Here is a 23552-nt window from a genome sequence, read left to right as displayed (position 1 = left end):
TTAGGAAACTAAAATTCTACATGCCTCGTGGTACAGCCAAAAAAAAAAAAAATTGGTATGATAGTAGAACCTAGTAGGTTATTTTATGCATCAGATGAGAAACACATGTATTGTTCTCATAATAGTGTTAGCACATGACTCAATCTGTTCATTCAATAAACATGTATTGTTCACCTACTATGTATGGGACACCAATTTCCAGGGTTAACAATGAACCAAAAACAGACATAAACGTCTGCCGTCATAGAGTTTGCCTTCCATTTAATAAATAGATACATCCAAATACAGCATGTCAACTGGAGGTAAATGCAGTGGAGAAATTCAAAGTGGGTGAGGATGAGAGAGGGTGCCAAGGGCAGGTAACAGTTTTATATACGGTGGTCAGGGAAGGCTCATTTCAACAAAGATTTGGAGTGAGGGACTGAGCCATTTACTATCTGGGGAACAGTGTTCTAGGCAGAAGAAACAGCAAATGAAAATGGGTGTGCTTAGTGAGCTCAGGGCGGCCTGGGCAGGGGCGACTACAGTGCACAGAGAGGGGAAAGGTGAGTACAGGCAGGGCAAGACACGTGGACAGGGTTGGAATGACACTTCAGGCCCTGAAGGGGCTTGAGAGCCACTGTGAAGACTTTGGATTGTACTGAGAGGGAGACAGGTGTTGTTAAGTTAGCTACGCCTGGCCCTGAGCTGGACAAACAGCCATGAACACGATGGATAAGGTTCCTGCTCTCAGGCGGCTTACATTCCACTGGAGGAGACAACGGGCATGGCTGAGAGTGATCAGGGCAGATGCCAACATTAGACAAGATGCTCTTTAAGGAGGTAATGCTTGTGCCAACATCTGAAGGAGCAAGTCCGGAGAGAACGTGTGCCAGGTCACGGGGACATCTAGTGCAAACACCTGGTGCGTCTAGTGTGCACGGAGCCTGGGGAGGTTAAAGGAGGGCTGGGGGTGGGTGGGGCTGGATTGTGGTGAGCAAGGGGGATTCCAGACAGAGAAAGGTGGCAAGAAGACTGGGGAAGATCACGCTGGGCCTAGTGAAACAGGATAAGGAATGCGGGTACCACCTTAAAACAAGACCAGTAGACGTTTTAAAGCAAGGAAGTGATACAATCTGGGGTACATTTGAACACACTACCAGACTACTGGGTGGAAAATAGTTGCTGGAGTGTGGTCCAGGCAGGGGATGATGGTGGTTCAGGCCAGAGAAAACAGTGGGGAAGAATGGATCTAGGAAATGTACTGAAGTCGTGATGGACAGATTAATGATTTAACAAGTGAGTGAACGGGCGTAGGGGAACTTTGTTGGATATCCTCCCCCGCTCCCACTCTGATGGGACCCCCTTGGGCCCCAGGACCCCAGGATGGTACTCACAGGCTGAGCCTCTTCACCATGCTCTTCCGAGGCTTGGGCGATGTGGCGCTGGCATCGGCAGCCGCTTCGATCTCACACGAGAGGGCGTAGCTGGGGAGAGAGGGGAGCCTGTGAGGATGGAGCCTGGGAAGTGAACAGATTTAAACCCACATAATTCACTGGCTTCCTTTGAGAGGAAGGCTCTGACTGTTCAAAGTTAAGATATGGACTACGAAAAAAAAAAAAAAGATATGGACTATGTTGTTCTATGACAAAGGTCAGAGGGTATTGACTTAACAACCAGATTTTACAAATTGACATATATGCCTCCTCCCATCAAACCCCCACTGGTATATAGGTTGAGACTGTTTAGTTCTGCATGACTCAAAACACATGGATTTGCTGGTTCTGGCTGTATCCAAAGCTGACTCCTTTTGTTTTCCTGATTGTTTTCAGCCTGTGGTTGGGCCAGGGAAAGAATCATTTCTTCTCCCATTACCAGCTACCTCCCACTACTTTGTGTGTCTGTGTGTGTGCCCACAAGTGTGTGTGTGTGTGTGTGTGTGTGTGTACTCAACTTACTGTTTATCTACAGGAAATGAAAGAGACATTTGTAAATGATCTAATCTTCAAAAATAGACATAGGTAGTTATTTTATTAATTAAAATATATAAATATCATTTCTAGTTGCCAAAACATCCCAAATTAAAAATACTCCAGATTCAGACATCTATATGCCAGGCAGATATAACTTCCATAAGCACAAGAAGAATGTATGTCTGCCTTGAAATGTCTCTTATGAAAGCTTGTAGCTCTAGTTAGGAGATGTACTTGGTTCTGGGTAGGTGAAGAAGCGTGCATGCATGCTAAATTGCTTCAGTCATGTCCAGCTCTTGCAACTCTATGGACCATAGTCTGCCAGGGTCCTCTGTCCATGGAATTCTCCATGGAAGAATACTGGAGTGGGTTGCTGTGCCCTCCTCCAGGGGATCTTCCCAACCCAGGGGTCAAACCTGCGTCCTTTTATGTCTCCTGCATTGACAGGTGGGTTTTTTTTTTTTTTTTTTTTTTACCACTAGTGCCTCCTGGGAAGTTCAGGCGAAGAAGCTAAGTGGTAAATATTAGCTTGATAAGTTGCTAATATTGTGTACTTTTTTAAACCTAAAGGTGTATCCAGGTAGTTTGGTCAAGCAGAAGTATTCATTGATATAGGCATTATTCAAATACTAAGTTTAGATACAGGGTTTTTATAAATCGCAAGGACAAAAAAATAAGATATGTTTAACAAGATTCCTTTAATCATTAAAAAGTCAGTTTCACAGCTGATATTCTGACCCTGAACTTTCTGATTCAAATCACTGGCCATGGTGTGCATGTTCCACAGGTGAATATGATGCACAGAGAGGAAGTTCTTATATACTGATCATCTGACCAGAAAATGAAGAGGCAGTCACTTTTTTGTTTTCTGTTCAATACATAGCAAAAACAAAACCTTCATTAACTGATGAGTACTCTGAATCAAAGAGCTTTTTTTTTTTCTTTTAATCAAAGGTTTTAACATAACAGGACCTCAGAAAACATCTGCATTTCGAATGAGGAAGCAGGCCTACGGAGTTCACAGGATCCACATAACATTGTGCAACCACCTTCAGAGCTTAGGCTGTAGAGCCAAGAAGACCTGACTTTGAATCTGAAGTCTATCACTGGCAAATTACAGCCCTTCTCTACACCTCAATTTCCTCATTGGCCAAATACTTGTTTTTCAGTCAACTTCACCTTCCCTGATGAGAAACTTTCAAGGAAATCCCCTGTTCTACAGCAGGGGTCAGAAAATGTTTTCTGTACAGGACTAGATATTAAGTATTTTAGGCTTTGCAGGCCATGTGGTAACTGTTGCAACTGTTCGACTCTGCCTTGAAAGCATGAAAGCAAATATAAATAAGAGGGAAATGAATGGGCTGTGTTCCAATACAACTTCATTGTGTGCCTGCTCAGTCACTCAGTCGTGTCCGACTCTTTTGTGACCCCATGGATTGTAGCCCGCCAGGCCCCTCTGTCCATGCGATTTCCCTAGCAAGAATATGAGCGTGGGTTGCCTTTTCCTCCTCCAGGAGATCTTCACAACCCAGGGATCGAACCCACATCTCCTGTGTCTCCTGCATTGGCAGGAGGACTCTTTACCACTTAGCCACCCGGGAAGCCCTTATAACTTTATCAATGGATTCTAAAATTTCAATTTCAAATAACTATCCCATGACACAGTGGTCCTCTTCTGTTGTTTCTTTTTCAACCATGTAAGTATGTGAAGACAGCTGACAGGCTGGATAAGGCCTGTGAACTCTAACCCTCTGACCTACAGGGTAAAGCTACACACCTCTGACTGGCCAACATTCAAGGCACTGCAGTTAGTGTACTCTCCAAGCTTATCAACCTCTGTTTTGAAACCCGTCCACTCATGAATCAGACACGCCAGTGTTCTAACCATACTTCCAAATGTCAAGCTTGTCAGGGCACCCGACCTTTGCTCACATTCTTCTGTCTGGAATGTTCTCCTCCAGTTCTCCTGGCGAAATCTTTTCTTTCCTCCACAACCTAGCCCAGATGTTAATGCCTTTATGAGCTCTTCCCCATTTCCCCCATCCTTGGCCAAGTGAACTATGCCTGCCTGTGGGTCCTGCGGCACTTTGATTACCTATTATTATTTCAACTCTTCATGAGTCTGTTTCTTCTGCCCCCTTGAACACTCCCTCAAAGCTAGTGCCAATTACCAATAATGGCCAACAGTGATGGCAATGATGCTGTCTCAAAGATTACATTTAATCCTCACAAACAGACATCTTACAGAAGAGCATCCTCAAGATCAGGAATAAGTGACCTGTTCAAGGTGACAAAGATAAACGAATGGTACAGCACAAGAATCTGAAAGCACATTTTCTGATGCTGGCAGTTCAGTTTTTTCTGCTACACCATTATCCTTTGAAAACCTAGTTGCTGCTCGCTAAAGAGCTGTTGAATAAATGGCCAAGTGAGTAACCAGATGCCGTATTCCTCTGACCAACACTGCAGCTCCACCCAGAAGGACAGTGGGTCTGCCTACCTCTCCTCCTCTGTTAGGAGCTGCTGCCTCTGGAACCACTGGATAAACTTTGGATCTGGGCTCATGCAGTAGCTGTTGCAGGCAGACTGTAAGAGCTTGATCTGTGCAATCACTTCAAATTCCTAAAGCAGAAAGTAAACATGAAGTCACTCAGTCGTGTCGGACTCTTTGTGATCCTATGGACTGCCCACCATTCTTCTCTGTCCATGGGATTTTCCAGGCGAGAATACTGGAGTGGGTTGCCATTTCCTTCTCCAGGAGATCTTCCCGACCCAATGATCAAACCCAGGTCTCCCACACTGCAGGCAGACTCTTTACCATCTGAGCCACCCTCAGAGCACCAAAGAGTGAACTAAAAAGCCAACGAAATATACATCTTCTCTACATGAAAACATACCGCAGTAGGATAAACAACGGACAAAATCATCAGGGAAGCTTATAAAGAACTGCCTGCCTTAGAAATATAACAGCTGAATAACTCACACATTTGAATTCTGACTCACTGGCTTTTGTCTATGCTTTGTACCCTTTTTATTTGAAAAAGCCTTTTACATGAATAAAACAAGTTCCCAAGGCGACCCATACTAGGTATGACCTGAAATCATAATGACTTCCTATTTCTCTTTTCCATTTCCATTCTTGGGACAGAAAACTTTTTTTTTTTTTTTTAAGGATGAATCCTTCTAAAATGTATTTTAAAATTCTACTTTCTAAAATATAAAAGAAAAAAAATTACTCTGAGTCAAGAAGCTCCCAAGTTCTCCATTCCCATCTTCTTCAACCCTTATGCCCTCGATAAGTAAGTTTTGGTAGGGCTGAATATCTAAATAGTCCAGAGCCTCATAAACTTGAATGTTTGGATTTCCTGAATCCTTGGGGTTTTACTACTCTAGTAAATCATTTAACTCAGTCTTTTAAAGCTCATAAGAGAAGCAAGTGTACAGTTATGTCCAAAATTATTTATCCTTCTTTAGATGTTTCAATAAAGACTTTTTAAAAGTCAGCAATGAGTGTAAGCTTTAGCTTTAGGTTTTATACTCAAACTTTTCAAAAGTTTAGCATGCTAGTCTTAAAATGAAAGAGATTCCCTTCTAGGGTTATTCTGAAGAGAAAGGACAAAGATGGGTAACTGTGGAGGCAGTAACTGAATTGGTTTTGATGGTTACAAGACAGAGCAGTTCAACAACCGGCAGATTCCATAGGTGTCAACTTCCCATGCAGTGACCTCCCACCGTGGCGTCAGCATCCGCAAGAAGCATTCATCATCACATGCTACCAGGGACAGAAGACTTACATTTGTCTCAGGTGGTGTTTGTCTCCTGTTACCTATGAGTTCAGCCTGCTTAGCTCCTGAAACTTTGGTTTTAACTGCAATGTCATTTATTCCTGGAAGTTTCTCGGACCCCACAAGTTGGGGATAAATGCCCCTCCTATATGCTCCTCTAATACCCACTACTTTTGCTCGTAAGCCCTTACCAGGTTGCATGGTAACTGCCTGTTTGCCCGCCTACCTCCTTCACTGTAACTTCATGAGGGCAGGGAGCTGTGCGCTTTTTCTGATGCAACCCCTGAACGTATCCCACTTTCTCATCCAGTGTCAGGTCTGCAAGAAACGCTTGCAGGATGAAAGAATGAATGAATAACTAAAGAACAACGAGAGTTCCAATGAGAGTATAAGCAATGAGCTTATACTCATTGCTGACTATTATTATTTTGCTCACTCATTTTCCTTGGGATTCTTTAAACATACCATTTTAACACTAAAACCATAGCAAATTTTCAAAGCTCTGTTTTATCTCTCTGTACAGAACTATTCTACTTTCCACAGAAAAATTCAAATTGATGTTGAACGCCCCTTCCTATGCTGATAGGAAAGGAAAAGAATAATTATGCACATGTAACAATGAAGATCATTTCCTTTCCTCTAATAGGCCTACCAGAGTTAACCATCTTTAGTAACCCTTCTATATCATATACTCTTATGAAACACTTTCTTCTTAATGGGATAAAGCTGTTATTGCTGCGGCTGATTGTAAAGATGATGATGATGAGGGGGTAAAGGAAGAGATGTGGGCTCAGGAGAAACAGGACAGGATTTGAACCCTGACTGTGCCACTGGGTAACTCTGGCCGAGTTACTTCATCGGAGTCCTGGTTTCTTCACCCCTAAACTGAGAATGATAAAACTTACCTCACCAGGGCTCTGGGGCAATAACACAAAAGAGCATGCCAAGTACAATGCTATATGATACATTTTCAATATGTGTTGTTTTTTTTTTTCTGCCTCAACAAAAAACTTAAGTCTCCACTTCTCTTTTTTTTCATGTCCAAATGAAGTAAAATGGAAAACCACAGCCAAGACTCCTACTTACCCTTCTCCTCTTCTCAAAGTTTATCAGTCCACCCTGAAAGAAATTTTTTTGAAAAGAATGACAAACCAAGCTACTTTGAAATATAGCCCTCTTTGTTCCAGGTTTTTGTTAAAATAGATCACAGGGACAATAAAGTCACGATTATTCATGACAGTAATTATGGCTACTTTGGAAGAAGAGAAGCATCATTTGCTTAAAGAAAAATATTCTTTATCACAGGACAAGACATAGGCGGACAGCCTTCTCTTACAATGCCTGAAATGAACTGAAACAGTAATGACAAAGGACTTACAACACGGAAACCAAATATACTTGCAGAGCCAGTAAAGGCAAAAGCTTGGGTAAATGTTCCATTACACTTTATTTTTTTCTTGACCAAGCAACAAAAACAGATGGTCACTGACTCATACTGGAAACCAAAGTGTCAATGTTTTATCAAAAGGGAAGTCACTTCTACATAACCTCATCACCAAAGTTAAGTTTCAATTCTCCAGCCCCCCCAGCTCCTAGTCTCATAAGCTGCATTTAACTTTTAAAGCACTGGTCACTCCTCCCAAATTCCCCAACCCTGACAGTGTTTCCTGAGGCAGAGGACGTGAATAGATACGGAACACTGCTGAGTGAGCATGTCCACAACATTTCTAATGAACTTGGAGGTGGGAATTTGCAAGATAGCTGCTACTCCTAACTATGATAGAGTAAAACGCTTGCTGACTGCACGTGATAACCAGGAATGTGAGAAAAAGAAATACACGAGAAATCCTTAAGTGTCATTCCAAATATCAAATCTCTTCTCCATGTAATATTCTATTACTGTTACTACCAAGCAGCTGGTTTTTCTAGGCTTCACTTCATTTCCCATTTTGAGAAGAAGACAGAGAGGGAAGGTAATAATATGAAACAAAAAAGGATACCTGAAAACCCATGAATTTGACTGACTTTCTATCCAGCAGGTAGAACGTGGGGGCATATTATTCCCTCAGCTCCACCTGCCAAAGTCCTACCCAACACTGGGCAGGATTTGACCTTTAACTTTTTAAAACCATCGCAGTGACCAATGACCGAAAAGTTAAATTCAGCCCACTGAGACTAGAAGCTGGAGAACTGAAACTTAACTTTGATAATGATGTTACATAGAAGTGACTTTCCTTTTGTTAAAACACTGACAATGCTCCAGCCCACTCCTTCATGCCATGCCATGACCTCTGTGCCTAAGGAATCAATCGAGGCTTCCCCTCTCCTCCCACTTCATTTCTGTTCGAGTTGTTACTATTTCCATCCATCACTGCCTGCTCTGAAATACACCTTCCACGAGATTGTGAGGCTGGAGTCACTCATCTCTGTATAACTCATGGCGTCTAGCACAATGCCATGTTCATGAAGAGCCCTCAGTAGTGTGTGTGTGTGTGCATGCGCGCGTGCACTCAGTCGCTCAGCCATGTCTGACTCTTTGCTACCACATGGACCATAGCCTGCCAGGCTCCTCCGTCATGGGGTTTTCCCAGCAAGAATATTGGATTGGGTTGCCATTCTCTTCTCCAGGGCATCTTCCTGACCCAGGGACCCACACCACCTGGACTGCAGGTGGATTTTTTACCCTCTGCATCAGCTGGGAAGCCCCACTTGATGTGAACAAAAGTGTATCTCTCTTGGGCAACCAATGAGAAGGCTACAGACCCACCTGCACCACCAGCCCGGAACTCACCTCGATGTAGTCTTGGAGGGCGGTGTCTAGCATGGTGAGGTCGGTCAGGAAGGTGCCCAGGTAGGGCACAGTCCCCTGCATCACACCCTGAAGATCAAGCACAACAAAACCGTCTCTGCATTACTGAAAGTCTGGTCCACAGCGGACCAAAAGGCCCTGTGTCTGCTGCAGTCTGCAGGGTGCCCATTTGCAGATGGAGGCAGCAATCTCTGAATGGCCAGGTGAGCCTCAACAGCATTTGGAGAGTAATTAAGAACCATTCAAGGCCTCTCTTAAGGCCACTAGTGCTAACCTCTATGAATGAAAAATTTTAAATTCCTTTATGAATTGACTGGGAACTCCATCACCAAGGTAACTTTTGAAGTCATAAAAACCAAGCCTCGAAGGCAGGAGATGGTTCAGGTGGATTGAGGTTCGCACATCGCTGACACAAGGTCAGAAGGACCTCTGTTCTTTCTCACAGTGTGTGGATACCCCCAGCAGTTCAGAACAGCCCTGGGAAGGATGGCCTCACCAGGCAGAGGAGTGGCTGCAGCCCACTGGGGGAGTGTGCCCACAGGAGGCTGGGGCATCACTATAAAGTGGCTTGGTGACTCGGTTCTGGAGAAAACAGGAGGGAAAGGGGAAAACAGTACCTTTAAACTAGAAAACCTGCCAAACTCTACCTTAACCAGGTGATGAAGGCTAAAATCACCAGTGACATCAGTGTCACACTGATGCCATTTATTCCTTAATAGGATGAGAAGACACTTCACATCAGTGATACTCCTCCCCAGACCCTTAACCTCAGTCTAATCACTAGGAAAACAAGAGACACCCCTGGTTGCAGGACATTCTCAGGACACTAGAACAGTCTTCCTAAAGACAAAGACTCAGACACTGTCACAGAGCAGAGGGGACTAGGGTGATAACTAAATGCAGTGGGGCGCCCTGGATTAGATCCTGGAACAGAAAGATGATGCTGGTGGGAAACTGGTGAAATCCAAGTCAAGTCTGGCTTTCAGTGAGCGGCAGGAGGCCCACGTCGATATCCTAGTATTGCCAGGTGTGCCACAGTTACAGATGTTAACTGGGGTGGTAGAGGAAGGGTGAGGGGTTCGGAGAAACTCTATGTATTATCTGGAACTTCTCTCTAAATTCTAAAATTAAAAGTTTATTTAAATTTGTAGTGATGTGGATGAACCTAGAGTCTGTCATATGAGTGAAGTAAGTCAGAAGGAGAAAAACAAGTATCATATATTAACGCATACGTATGAAATCTAGAAAAATGGCACTGATGAACCTATTTGCAGGGCAGGAAGAGAGACTCAGACATGGAGAACGGAGCTGTGGACACAGCAGGGAAGAAGAGGGTGGGACAGACAGAGAGTAGCACTGACATACATATGGTGCCACGTGCAGAACAGACGGCTACTGGGAAGCTGCTGCGTAGTACAGGGAGCCCGGCTGGGAAGCTCTGGAGGGGTGGGACGGGGGCTGGGAGGGAGGCTCGAGAGGGAGGAGATGTGTGTGCACATAGCTGATTCATGGTGTTGCACAGCAGAAACTACCACAGTACTGTAAAACAATCATCCTCCAATTAAAAAAAAAAAAAAAAATTCCCTCGAAAATAAAGGTAGAAGCAGTTCCACTGCAGGTATATGAAATTGTGAAAGTGTTAGTCACTCAGTTGTGTCCGACTCTTTGAGACCCCACGGACAGTAGCCCGTCAGGCTCCTCTGTCCACGGCATTCTCCAGGCAAGAATACTGCAGTGAGTAGCCATTCCCTTCTCCAGGTATATACGTACTGTATTAATTTCACCAAATTTCCTTGGAAATCATCCCTATCCTCCATAAGGCCACCAAGGCACTATTTTGAAGAGAAAATAAAAAGGGGCTTCCATGGACACACCTTGTCCTAAAGTCCATTAAGGCACTTACGGAAATTCTAGCAAGAACACAAAAGTCTCCGCCAGGGTGAAACCAGGCGGCCTGATGTGCACGTGGCTGGCTGTTTCCTCGGTCAGAGCTGCTTCATGAGGTTCACACCAACGCAGGTTTTGCCCTTCAAGAACTCACTGTCAGCTGCAGTTTGTCCTTTCCTATTATGTGTACAAGGTCTCATCCTGAACCAAAATAATCTCTCTCTTAACAGCTATTTTTAACTTGTCTTTGAACCACCAAAAAAGTTTGAAGTGCTGTGAATGTTCTACAGGCTTTATGTTACAGAAGAGGCCCATCACTCAAAAAAACATTTCTGATTTATGACCAGCCTTCCAAAGAAGGAGAAAAGTCTTCTTCAAGCAGGGATGAAAATATTTAGATTGTCAGTCTCCAATCTGCTCTCTCTGGTTTTCCCCTTCTATGCTCAAAGTTAGGAGAGTTTTAAAAATAAAGCCAGTGATGTCAATAGTTATCTTTTAGTCTTAAGGAAGGAGGTATGATGCTCCTTTGAACACTGAAAAACTAGAAAGATTTGGTTAGTACTTGGTGTCAGTGAGGAGATCCAGAAAATGACTAGAGGGTTTGGAACAAATGAAAAGATCTCTGAGTACAAGGACCAAGTTCTGGGAGCTGACATTCTCTTTCCCCAACAACCAGGTCCTGGAGCTACTGTGTGTTCAAAGTTGGGACTTTGAAAACAGTTGAGACTTCCCTGGGGGTCCAGTGGTTAAGACTCTGTGCTTCCAATGCAGGGGCCACGGGTTCGATCCCTGATCAGGGAACTAAGATCTTGCATGCTGTGTAGCATGGCCAAAAAACAAAAAAGCTGATTACAGGAGGCATTGCAGGAGGTCTCAGGTCTCAAGCTCCTTGGTATAGGAGTGGATAAAATAAGACAGCATCAGGGACAGAAGCCTACCTGCCACAGACTTGCCCTCATTTTCAGAAAGAAAAAAAAAAAAATTTCCTTCCTGCTGGGTCAAGTGGGAGTGAGAAGAGCTTGCCTTGAGACCTCCCAGGGCTGCTGAGAACAGATGAGGTAAAAAGCATGAGAACTTTTTTGGGAGCAGGGGCACCCTGCAGACGGAAGGTTCTGGTGCCAAGCGGGAGCCCCACCACCCACATGGGGCGGCTCCCTGGCTGGCCCTTGGAGAGACCCAGGGCTTTCCATACCATGTCCTTCTGCAGCTGAAGCCGCCTCTGGGTCCGCTTCTGGTTTTCTTTCACGCTGCTGTCCAGGTTTGCAAATTTTGATGTTCCTTCCTAAGAAACAGACACACACACAGAGGAGAGAGATGGAGGAAGATGCTTCAAAGAAGGGAAGGGGCGCCTAGCTTCTGGGGCAGAGCCTCCACACAACTACGTGGACACCGTGGGAAATGAAGAGGCCTCCAGCACGTGCTGGACTGCCTTACGCAAACACCTGGCTGACCTGTGGCAAGCGGTCTGTTCTTGAGAGGGCCTGGTGGAATGTCTTATCCTGTCTTATCCTAGTTTGCAGGAAGAGCCCCCCAATCAATTTTATAAAATCAATCATGAATATAAGGCAGGGAATTCCCGGAAATGGAGACAATTTTTACACGTCCCGAATTTCACTGCAAGTAATCACATGTCTGGAAACAAACATCTCTTCCTCTGCACTTTTTGTGATTTCTTGATGTTGGTCTGAAAGGCATGTGCCAGCATCCTGTGAAAGAAAAGAGACTATTTCTGTGGTATTTCTTAGCTATATGAAACTTTTGTACCGGAAGTTCTCTGAGGAAGTCCCGCGCTGATCTATGAAAGCCAGACCCTCATACATTTTTTTCTCCCTTCTCTCCCTCAACCTTTCCTTCCAAGTTGCCTCTTAGGTTTGGAACTCCTACAAAATCAATTCCTTCCTCCCAGCGCTTGGGGACAGATGGCGACCCTTTCTTTCCTCCCATCTGTTGTAACAACAAACTCTTCCACATAATGACTAATCTCCAGTTTGCTGACTGAACATAAAGTACTTTGGGTTTTGTGGGTTTTGGGGTCTTGTTAAGTTCTCATTTTCCAGGAACTGCATGAATGGGAGGCAGATTTCACAATTTAGGAGCGCCAGACTCCACACTGGTCTCCCTCAGTCAGTCAGCTTTCCCTGGGTTTATCATATAACCAGAGCATGCGACCTTTCACTGCTGTCCGACTATAAGGGGACCTTTTCCAGTGACCTGGCCTTTCCAGTTACAGTGAGGCATCAGTATCCTATATCATTCACCAGCCTTTACCTGGATCCAGGTACATCCCTAGGGACAGAACCCATGGTGACTCCTTAGCGACTGTCAGTCCCCCTATTACAAATGACAATAAGAAGAGGTATTGTTTAACGATCTCCTGTTTATAGCTTTTGCTGGGGATGAATGAAAGTGTCCTAAAATGTGCCACTTCCTCTGCTGGGTGACTGTGAGTCCTCTCAAATTCTTGAGAATCTGCTTGGAGTGGGAAATCAATTCTTCCTGACTTTTGAATGCAAATATCCATCTCTTTCCAGGGAGTAGGCCCTCCTGGTTCCCTTCCAGTTTCTTAATCACTGACAGATGTGTAATGTATGGACATTACTGCAGGTGCATTAAAATTCTTGAGAAGGATTTCTGAAAAGCTAAGAGGCTGCTGAGAATCACACAACTAGGAAGGAGCTTAAAAGAGCACTAAGGACGACCTCTTTATGGGGAGGAGAAAGATCTGGGACCGGGAGCTGGAAGATTTGCTGATTGCACGACTTCAGGAGACTGAGGCTCCACTCCTGGCTAGGTAACTTAAAAGACTGATATCAGAGTGATGCCAGCTATTCCAGATGAGGTGTCAACAGAAATCCGCTAGGCGTCACATCCCACCGTGTCAGCGTTCTGCCTCGGCCCTACCCCTTTGTCCTGCAAGGCTCACGACACCGTCCCTTGAAACTCCTCAAGACTCTTCACGGGCATTGTTACTGCATCGCTCTGGATCTCTACTCTGCCTGCTTCTTTTTCCTACTCCTGCTTCTACTCTCTTGATGACGCTTCTTCTTTCCAACAAAGTCATCTTGTTTTTTGCTCTACTCAGGTATCTGGATATACCATCCTGTCCCATGATCTCCATTATCACTATGCTTGGAAGAATTCCACATCTTGCCCTCCATCAACCTTCCATTCTCCTCTTGTTTCATCCCCTCTCTGTCCTTCTCTCTCTCTAGTGCAAATTTCTCTCACTGCCTAACACCATCTTTGGCAGATGAGTCTCACTGCCTATCACCATCTTTGGCAGAAGACAGCTGCCCTCATCTATCCTGTTCCTGGGCCTCAAGGGGCCTCTTCTACTGGGTGCTACATAAGCAGTGGACCCCTCTCCATCAATTCAGTTCAGTAGCTCAGTTGTGTCTGACTCTTTGCAACCCCATGAATGCAGCACGCCAGGCCTTCCTGTCCATCACCACCTCCTAGAGTTCACCCAAACTCATATCCACTGGGTCAGTGATGCCGTCCAACCATCTCATCCTCTGTCATCATCTTCTCCTTCTGCCTGCAATCTTTCCCAGCATCAGGGTCTTTTCAAAAGAGTCAGCTCTTTGCATCAGGTGGCCAAAGTATTGGAGTTTCAGCTTCAACATCAGTCCTTCCAATGAACACCCAGGACTGATCTCCTATAGGATGGACTGGTTGGATCTCCTTGCAGTCCAAGGGACTCTCAAGAATCTTTTCCAACACCACAGTTCAAAAGCATCAATTCTTCGACGCTCAGCCTTCTTCACAGTCCAAACTCACATCCATACATGACTACTAGAAAAACCATAGCCTTGACTAGACGGACCTTTGTTGGCAAAGTAACATCTCTGTTTTTTAATATGCTGTCTATGTTGGTCATAACTTTCCTTTTAAGTGTCTTTTAATCTCATGGCTGCAATCACCATCTGCAGTGATTTTAGAGCCCCCCCAAAAAATAAAGTCAGCCACTGTTTGCACTGTGTCCCCATTTATTTGCCATGAAGTGATTGGACCAGATGCCATGATCTTAGTTTTCTGAATGTTGAGCTTTAAGCCAACTTTTTCACTCTCCTCTTTCACTTTCATCAAGAGGCTTTTTAGTTCTTCTTCACTTTCTGCCATAAGGGTCGTGTCATCTGCATATCTGAGGTTATTGATATTTCTCCTGGCAATTTTGATTTCGGCTTGTGCTTCATCCAGTCCAGCGTTTCTCATGATGTACTCTGCATAGAAGTTAAATAAGCAGGGTGACAATATACAGCCTTGATGTACTCCTTTCCTGATTTGGAACCAGTCTGTTGTTTCACGTCCAGTTCTAACCGTTGCTTCCTGACCTGCATACAGATTTCTCAAGAGGCAGGTCAGATGGTCTGGTATTCCCATCCCTTTAAGAATTTTCCAGTTTATTGTGATCCATGTAGTCAAAGGCTTTGGTATAGTCAATAAAGCAGAAATAGATGTCTCTTCCTTTTTCAATGATCCAATGGATGTTGGCAATTTGATCTCTGGCTCCTCTGCCCTTTCTAAAATCAGTATGAACATCTGGAAGTTCATGGTTCACATATTGCTGAAGCCTGGCTTGGAGAATTTTGAGTATTATTTTACTAGTGTCTGAGATGAGTGCAATTGTGCAGTAGTTTGAGCATTCTTTGGCATTGCCTTTCTTTGGGATTAGAATGAAAACTGACCTTTTCCAGTCTTGTGGCCACTGCTGAGTGTTCCAAATTTGCTGGCATATTGAGTGCAGCACTTTCACAGCATCATCTTTTAGGATTTGAAATAGCTCCACTGGAATTCCATCACCTCCACTAGCTTTGTTCATAGTGATGCTGCCTAAGGCCCCACTTGACTTTTCATTGCAGGATGTCTGGCTCTAGGTGAGTGATCACATACCATGATTATCTGGGTCATGAAGATCTTTTTTGTACAGATCTTTGTAAAGATATTTTTTGAAGATCTTTATTCTTGCCACCTCTTCTTAATATCTTCTGCTTCTGTCAGTTCCATACCATTTCTGTCCTTTATTGAGCCCATCTTTGCATGAAACGCACCCTTGGTATCTCTAATCATCTTGAAGAGATCTTTAGTCTTTCCTATTCTATTATTTTCCTCTATTTCTCTGCACTGACCACTGAGGAAGGCTTTCTTATCTCTCCTTGCTATTCCTTGGAACCCTGCATTCAAATGCGTATATCTTTCCTTTTCTCCTTTGCTTTTCATTTCTCTTCTTTTCACAGCTATTTGTAGGGCCTCCTCAGACAGCCATTTTGCTTTTTTGCATTTTTTTTCCCCTTGGGGATGGTCTTGATCCCTGTCTCCTGTACAATGTCACGAACCTCCGTCCATAGTTCATCAGGCACTCTGTCTATCAGATCTAGTTCCTTAAATCTATTTGTCACTTCCACTGCTGGTTTAATGACAGTTCATCAGTTAATAGTAATTATGTGAAATAGGCCTTCCCAGCCCTATAGCCTTCTACCCAACCTCTGACCTCAGTCATTAAACAGACATCTCTACCAGAGCCAAATGCCTGCCTGGGCCTAGCATTTGTTTCAAGCAATTCAGCCCAGGAGAGTTCTTTGTAAGAGTCCCAGGAATGAAGAAGATTTGGTAATATTCTGCTTTCCTGTCATACAGAAACGTGTGGACTCCACAGATAAGCTGCTTGGAACGATCCAAGGTTCAGAAATCATAAGAGTAACAGGTTTAAAACAATCTCAGAGTAAAATAAAAACATCTGTCTCCAACAATTAAAAGGAAAACCATCGATTTTTGCTTATTATGATGTTGTCTCAGCCATAGTATTATAGAAGTAGCACCTTACATCTACCCAGAAGCAGAAGAAAGGTCATTCAAGACTAAGATTACCCTCCCACAAATCAGTTAAGTCCAGCATATTAAAAACAGAGACCAGGCATGGTTCTTCTGAAAACATAAGTACCTTGATTTCATTTTATTACAACTGTGCTGAGAATTAACATCCAGAATGCTATGCGTCATATGAATAATAATAAACAAAGATGACTGGAAAGGGACCCACACAGACATACGAATGACCTGCCCCCAAACATTCCACTATCATTAATGATAATGCACAGAGCACATGAATTCAGAGCCAAGTTTTTCATTTCTTTGGGATTCCAGCCATGTACAAGAAATTTAACTTAGAGCACCAAGGTAAACTTCGACATTTCAGAAAGGTTTATGGGACCCTTAACGTCTAGAAGTAGCTCTGCTTCTATGGTTTCAGCCAGAAGAGGGCCACCGGGCAATGAGCTGCACAGTATTCAATGTATCTACTTTGGAAAGATGACTCAGAGCTATTGGGATTTGACTGTGTGGCTCCACTAAGTCTAGCTTTGTATTACTGGCAGGGAGACGACTAAGCCATCTCCTTCCAGCCAGATGAGTTTCCATTTAAAGTCTGCAAACCCAGGGGGATGTGAAGCAGGGAGGAGCATGACCTCAGTAAGCCAGGCATGGTTTAGCGTGTGGTTCATCAGGTGGGCCAAATCCAGAGACACCAGCCACCCTGCCCTGCACACACAGTCTATGCCAAGCAGGGCTAACAGTGGGCAAGTGGTTAAACTCATGTGAATAAGAAGGCCCGTCAATGCGTGTAGTCCAGCATCGTTTCTGAATGCTTGTGACATGCCCAGTGTGTTAGGCATTAAAGAGATAACAGTGGAAAAGCCCCTGCCTGCAAGAGGCATAAAGGCCAGTGGGGAGACAGGTGACATTCACAGACAAGTTTATCGAGGCATGTGATGAGAGCTAGGACAAGAGGAATGACGGGCTTCCAGAGCACATGGGAAGGGGCCTAATCAGACCTGAGTGTGTCGAGGAAGGATTTGAGCAGAAATGTACTCTGGCATTGGAGAAGACTCTTGAGAGTCCCTTGGACTGCAAGGAGATCCAACCAGTCCATTTTGAAGGAGATCAGCCCTGGGATTTCTTTGGAAGGAATGATGCTAAAGCTGAAGCTCCAGTACTTTGGCCACCTCATGCAAAGAGCTGACTCATTGGAAAAGACTCTGATGGTGGGAGGGATTGGGGGCAGGAGGAGAAGGGGATGACAGAGGATGAGATGGCTGGATGGCATCACTGACTCGACGGACGTGAGTCTGAGTGAACTCTGGGAGTTGGTGATGGACAGGGAGGCCTGGCGTGCTGCGATTCATGGAGTCGCCAAGAGTTGTACACAACTGAGCGACTGAACTGAACTAAACTGTAGTCTTCACGGAGACATGGAGGAAGAGTAGGACTTAGGAGAAGAACAGACAGGAAGATCATAACAGATGCCTTTATAGGAACAACTAATCCGACAGTTATCACTGAGGCCTTTTCTAAGTAAACCTATCCCCACTAGACTCTCATTCCTACTCCAAGTGTCTATGCAAAGCTTACATCTATAGCTTACACTTTTCATTTGTCATGCATACTATGGTTTCACATGTAGATAGCTTGCCAAATGCTAAAATTGACGGACAGCTGCAGTGCTTTCAAATACGTGATTTCAGTCAATCTTCAAAACAATTCTATGAGACCAGTATACTAAATAGTACTATGTAAGGATCCTCTAACTGCCCAGTTCAGGGCAAAAGGGTAATGTATTGTTTTGTTTTTTAATAACTGCACACTTTACCACCCTCCCCCATGAGACTGTAGTCTCCTTAAGATCAGAGATTGCTTTGGGCACATGGTGAATGCCCAATCAATATTAAATGAAAGACCACTTCCCTTCTCTCGAAGTTTTACCTGACCTCCCCCGCCTCCTACTCCCAAGTGGTCAAAAGCAACAGGTTTATGCCTAAGTGATGGAAGCAGCAGCGTTAGGGTCTCACCAGGCTGGATTCACATTCTAGCTCCACTACCTCCAGGTGTGGGACTTCAGGGGTATCCTTACCTCTCTGAGTCTTGACTAGCTGCAAAATGAGAAGGATGGAATCTACAGAAAGGCTGTGAAAATACTATCTGCTCCCCTCTCATGACTGCTCACAACCTATCATTCATACCTTTCTTTGACTACTCATTCTTATTTAGTGTCTACATCTACCCACTAGAAGGTAAGTTCCTGAAAACAGTCTGTGTTAGTCTTCTTCATACTCCCAGAGGCCAGTCAAATGCTTTACAAATATTAGGCACTCATCAAACATCTAGAGAAAGAAAATGAGCTGAGCTACAGCTTTACCTAGCCTGCTGTTCAGCAGCCAGCACTCATCTGGTGTTCAATAAATACTGCTGACGGACAGGTTGCGCAACTTAGTGCAAATAAAGGATGTGGAATTGCAGGCTTGGCCCCTGCCCTTTTAGAAGATGTTTTGCTGAGAAGGATATTCCAGGCCCTCTCCCCCACCTAACTGCCAGCACTCGGTGTTTGCAGGGCGGCTTGTTCAGGGGCTACAGGCAGGCAGCAATGCCAAGTTTCACAATCTGGTTGCATCCCAGTGAAGCCAAGGAGCAGGACTTTGAATTTTCTCAGCCCCAGGCTTCTTTGATTTGGCATAAAAACCCAAAGTCCTGCGTTTCAGTTCCTTTAGGCTCTCTCAAGGGACCGCAGGCAGCCAAAGAGCCCTCAAACTTCTCTTCTTCCCTGAGCAAAGTCCAGAGCACAGTGCAACCCCATATCCTCACCTTCATCAGTAGCTCCCGGCTGGTCAGATGGTTATTATGGTCTGAGAAGATATCTGAAAGCTCTTCAAACATCAGCATTCGGTCCCTAGAAAAGGGGTGGAGAAAATATTAACAAATGAAGATTAGAAAAAGCTCAACACCTTTGGATCATCTTTCCTGAGGACCTCTGGCTACACAGGGGGTATTACATTGTATAACTGGGACAAGTTCTCTTCAGCAAGTTTTAAAAAAGCCCTCTTGGCAACATGCCCACAGCCCCCCAGGACCTGAGAACTCATCTTGGCCAGTCTCCTCATTTGAGAGATGAAGATGTCAGGGTCAGGGATTTGCCCAAGCTGCTGCTGCTAACTGCTGAGAGCTGCAGTACAGAACCCCGATTTCCTTACTCACAGGCCAGTGCCCTGACTCTCAGAGTCAGAGTGGATTGTGCAAGCAGGAGGGGCTGGGTTCTGATCCCAACTCTGCCACTCACGCCCTAAGTGATCTTAGACAAGCTGCTCAACTTTCCTGAGCTTCAGTTTTCTTATCTGCACAGTGGAAAAGCTGACAGCCCCCTTGCACCATCACACATGTAAAGCGCTTACTCCTTCCCAGCCCCTCCCTAATACAGCATGTCTCCACAGGCCTCAAGCTTTTCTCTCCACCCCTCCAGGCTTCCTGAGTGGATGATTCTGAAGGCAATAATTCTAAAGAATTAACAGAGGCAATGTCATAATACACTCAACACTTTCATTATCATGAGGAAGCCATTATTAAGAATTTATGTGAACAGACTAGTGGACACAGCTGGGTAAAGAGAGGGTAGAACAAACTGAGAATGTAGCACTGACATATATGCAGTACCACGTATAAAACATAACTAGCGGAAAGCTGCTGTATCACACGGGGAGCCCCTCCCGGTGCTCTGTGATGACCTGGAGGGGTAGGAAGGGACAGGGAGGCGCAAGGAGGGGAGATATATATATATGATTGATTCATGTTGCTCTACAGCAGAAACCAACACAACATTGTAAAGCAATTATCCTCCAATTTAAAAAAAAAAGAATTTATGTGTTTTACAATGAGTGTAATATTACTCCTAGAATAAAGAAAACCATTAAAGCTATTAATATTTTGGAAAAAAATCATTAAGACTTAATTACATGTGGGCTGAAATAAAGAGAAGTAAATAGAAGTCTTCTCTGTCCACTGAAAGCTATTAACGTAAAGGGCTACTGGAAAAGTAATAACCGAATAAAACATCTTAACCCTGTTCCTTTCATTTCGCGATAAAAACTATATAAAGCTGATATGAAAGTGATTTCTCTTAGGAACTGTGATACTTCTGCAGCATTCCTGCTAAAACATGAATGAAGAAACAAACCAATGAAGAAACAAACCAGATGCCCGTACTGTACACAATGGGGCTTTGAGGTTTGTTCTGTGGTATTTCTTAAATACAGAAACCAGCTGGAAGGATGGGCCTTCTCTGATGATAACCAAGGAGATTAAGAAACAAGTCCAGTCATTTTTTATCTTGTGTTTTAGCCTCAAATGTGCTGTGGAAGAAACCTTTGGCTGGCTAAGTGACTTCCACAGTATTCTACTTATCAACCACCAAGGAAAGATAGATTACCTTTCACTGCCTAAAAGAGAAGGCTACAAGCAGGACAAGGCTGCATTTTAGCCCCAGACCATCCCTTTGTTTTTGATACCACAAGTGGGGAGCAGTGATGAGGGGAAGGGAGAGGTTGGGGTGCTGAGGATGGGGACTCTGTATGCGTCTGATTTCCCCATCATATTTCACCTGGGCCTACCATCTATTGATTTCATATGGTCCACATCTTTCATAAGACTCTTGTGCAGAGAATCCCAATAAACTAATCTATCACACACAGTGTCGCCTTGAGAAGAACCCAAGAGAAGAGTGGTAATCAAGAAAATTGCACTGGGCTTTGAAAAGTCCCATCTCCACTCTTTCTCCTGACAGATAACAGAGCATGTGAGTGCTGAAGACCAAGTGGCAGGGTGTCTGTAGCTCTGTAACACCAGGTTTTATGATCACCCACTTCTAAGAGTTATGTAACAAATAATGTGACTTCCCCTAAGCTGCCTTTCCTCTGATGGAGAATGTGAGCGTATCAGTAGCTTGAATACTCTGGCACACCTTTTTCAGCATAAATCTATGAAACTCTGGTTTACCAATCTGGGTCTCTAGAGAGTTTGGGTAGGGTCAGTCCCTTAAGGCTTAGGGCTTCCCTGGTGGCTCAGATGATAAAGAATCTGCCTTCATTGCAGGAGACCTGGGTTCAATCCCTGGGTCAGGAAGACCTCTGGAGAAGGGAATGGCTTCCCACTCCAGTATTCCTGCCTGGGAAATCCCAAGGACAGAAGAGCCTGGTGGGCTACAGTCCATGGGGTCACACACAGTCGGACATGACTGATAGACTAACACTTAAGGCTTAATCTGCTCTGAGTGAGCTGATGAAACTGAGTACTGAGACCTTCTGCTCTAAGGACAGAACCTACTAAACCCGCAAGGCAGGCCTGCCTGGGAGCCAGCTGGCCGCTCTCCCAACTGGAACTGACTCTGCCGCATACAGTATAGACTGTGCTGCATACAGTACAGGCATTTTTGCAGTTTATAAACAGTTTAGGCATTTCTGCCTGTTACGGAATGACTTTGCAATTAGTACAAATGGAGGGAGAAAAGTAACTGGCCTGGTCTGTAGTCATGACACATTCCCCAGCCTCTCAATCTGTACTCTCGGGCGACTGGAACTGCCTCCTTACCCCCCTTCCCACCTTCGTGAAAGGCAGAGTCCAGCGAAGCTCTGGACAGGGGGCAAGAGCGACAGTGAAACGATAGGACGTTCGATCGTTCGCCCTTCCAAAGGTTACAGCAAGAAATATGAAGAAAAATCCAATACAGAACGTGGGAGGTTAATCATTTTCAGTCAGGTTCCTAGGAAGGAATACTTGGGGGGTTTTTAACAACACTAAGATAGCTTGTCATGGGCGGAAGCAGAAACTAACTAAATGGATTCGTGTTGAACAGCAAGAACTAATGTCCTCTGTGCACACATTATCCCTCACAGCTTGGAACGGCTTAGGGCTTTGAAGGAATGTGACTGAACAAATAAGCGGAAGTAAAGGCGAGTTGCTGTAACTTCACTTCTCCGTGAGCTGATCCTTCCAAGCCCAGATGACATGCACATCCTTAAAATTACCCCCAAAGCCGACCATCTTGGCTTTGGCACCCTTCGAGAGTGAGGTTGATTTCTGCAGCAGCCCTGCCTCAAAACTCATTAATGATGATGTGTAAAACGCACCCTGCCTGGAACACACAGAGGCTTTCAACGATGTTTCTCTTGTTATATAATATGCACTTTGAAGGTAGAGGGACCCACACCACTGATAAAGCAGCTAATCAGCCCGGCCAAAGAAAGTAGAGCAGACACTTGGGAACTTACTTTGGGACCGCAGCCCAAGTCTTTTTTAAACGATAGATGGAATTGGACTGCAGCGCCGAAACGATGGCCCTCAAGGAGGAGAAATTCTTCAGGATTCTACATTCCTGTACAGAGAGTGATTAAAACATACAAGGCATTTAAATATCAATAATACAGTGAGTTGGTGGTTTCCTGTTTCAGAAGTATCACAGCTGCTATGAATTCTTACCGCTAAACAGGCAGCTGTATAAATACTGAACATCAAAAAATGGTTCCTTATACTCCCACCCCAGTCACCGAAACGCTTTATAGATTTTGGCACCGAATGCTTGTTTTTCTCTCTTTAATATATTTTTTTGCGTTGTTGTTACAGTTTTATAGCTTCCAGCTTTCCCAGTAAAAACACGAATGGCGGTGAGCCTACAGGGCTGTGCTAGAGAAAGCAAACTTTCTTCTGCTGAAAGCATACAGATGCCCTAAAAATACACAGGAAAGATGACCGTAACCTTTAGATCCACAAAGCGAACCAGGTCACAGCCGCTTCAAGGTCAGATGCTATCACACATTTCATGACCAACCCTTGTCTGGAAAGGGGTCTACAACTTGGCAGTAAAAACTCACCACAAGTTGAACTTTGCCTCTTATGTCCTTAGCCAAGAGGGAATATTTTTATACACATTCATTTGAGTTCCAGTTGGCTTGTGCCTCAATCATAAACATTCAGAAACACCTTGGTACTTACAATGTTTCCAAAATAACTTGGGCTTTTAAAAGAAAATGCATTTTGGCAGCCTTTTAAAACAAAATAGAAAGGGAACAGGAAACATTCTGGATGTCATTTTCTAGAGAAGTAGAAAGCCTCCCAGAGCCTGAAACTTAAGCTACCATTCAGAGGCTGTAGCATCAGCAGGCAGCGACCTTGGAGTCAAAATCCTGCTGAATGAATGGCAGGCACAGCAAAACAGTCAGGGAGAGAGAGGGTCCCCTTCACAGCCAGGATGGGGAAGGAGGAAGCCCTGGCGGCGGGGGGCGGTGGGGGGAGCGAATGTGCCTT

General features: G+C 44.4%; 1 protein-coding gene across 3 annotated transcripts in view; it reads right to left on the bottom strand.

Moving 5' to 3' along the window:
* The window catches only part of RGL1 (ral guanine nucleotide dissociation stimulator like 1), a 134291-nt gene that overhangs the window by 17591 nt on the left and 93148 nt on the right, over nucleotides 1-23552 (bottom strand). For all 3 annotated transcript variants that reach the window (XM_069546271.1, XM_069546270.1, XM_069546272.1), the window contains 7 exons: nucleotides 22520-22623; nucleotides 19068-19152; nucleotides 11626-11715; nucleotides 8529-8615; nucleotides 6824-6856; nucleotides 4453-4574; nucleotides 1377-1466 (listed from right to left, as the gene is read on the bottom strand). In XM_069546271.1, coding sequence (XP_069402372.1) covers nucleotides 1377-1466; nucleotides 4453-4574; nucleotides 6824-6856; nucleotides 8529-8615; nucleotides 11626-11715; nucleotides 19068-19152; nucleotides 22520-22623 — 611 coding nt within the window. The remainder of the gene's footprint in view (nucleotides 1-1376; nucleotides 1467-4452; nucleotides 4575-6823; nucleotides 6857-8528; nucleotides 8616-11625; nucleotides 11716-19067; nucleotides 19153-22519; nucleotides 22624-23552) is intronic.

The sequence above is a fragment of the Ovis canadensis genome, chromosome 12 (assembly GCF_042477335.2).
Source record: "Ovis canadensis isolate MfBH-ARS-UI-01 breed Bighorn chromosome 12, ARS-UI_OviCan_v2, whole genome shotgun sequence".
Taxonomy (NCBI): Eukaryota; Metazoa; Chordata; class Mammalia; order Artiodactyla; family Bovidae; genus Ovis; species Ovis canadensis.
The sequence above is the reverse complement of the archived record's forward strand: the minus strand, read 5'-3'. Positions and strand labels throughout refer to the sequence as shown.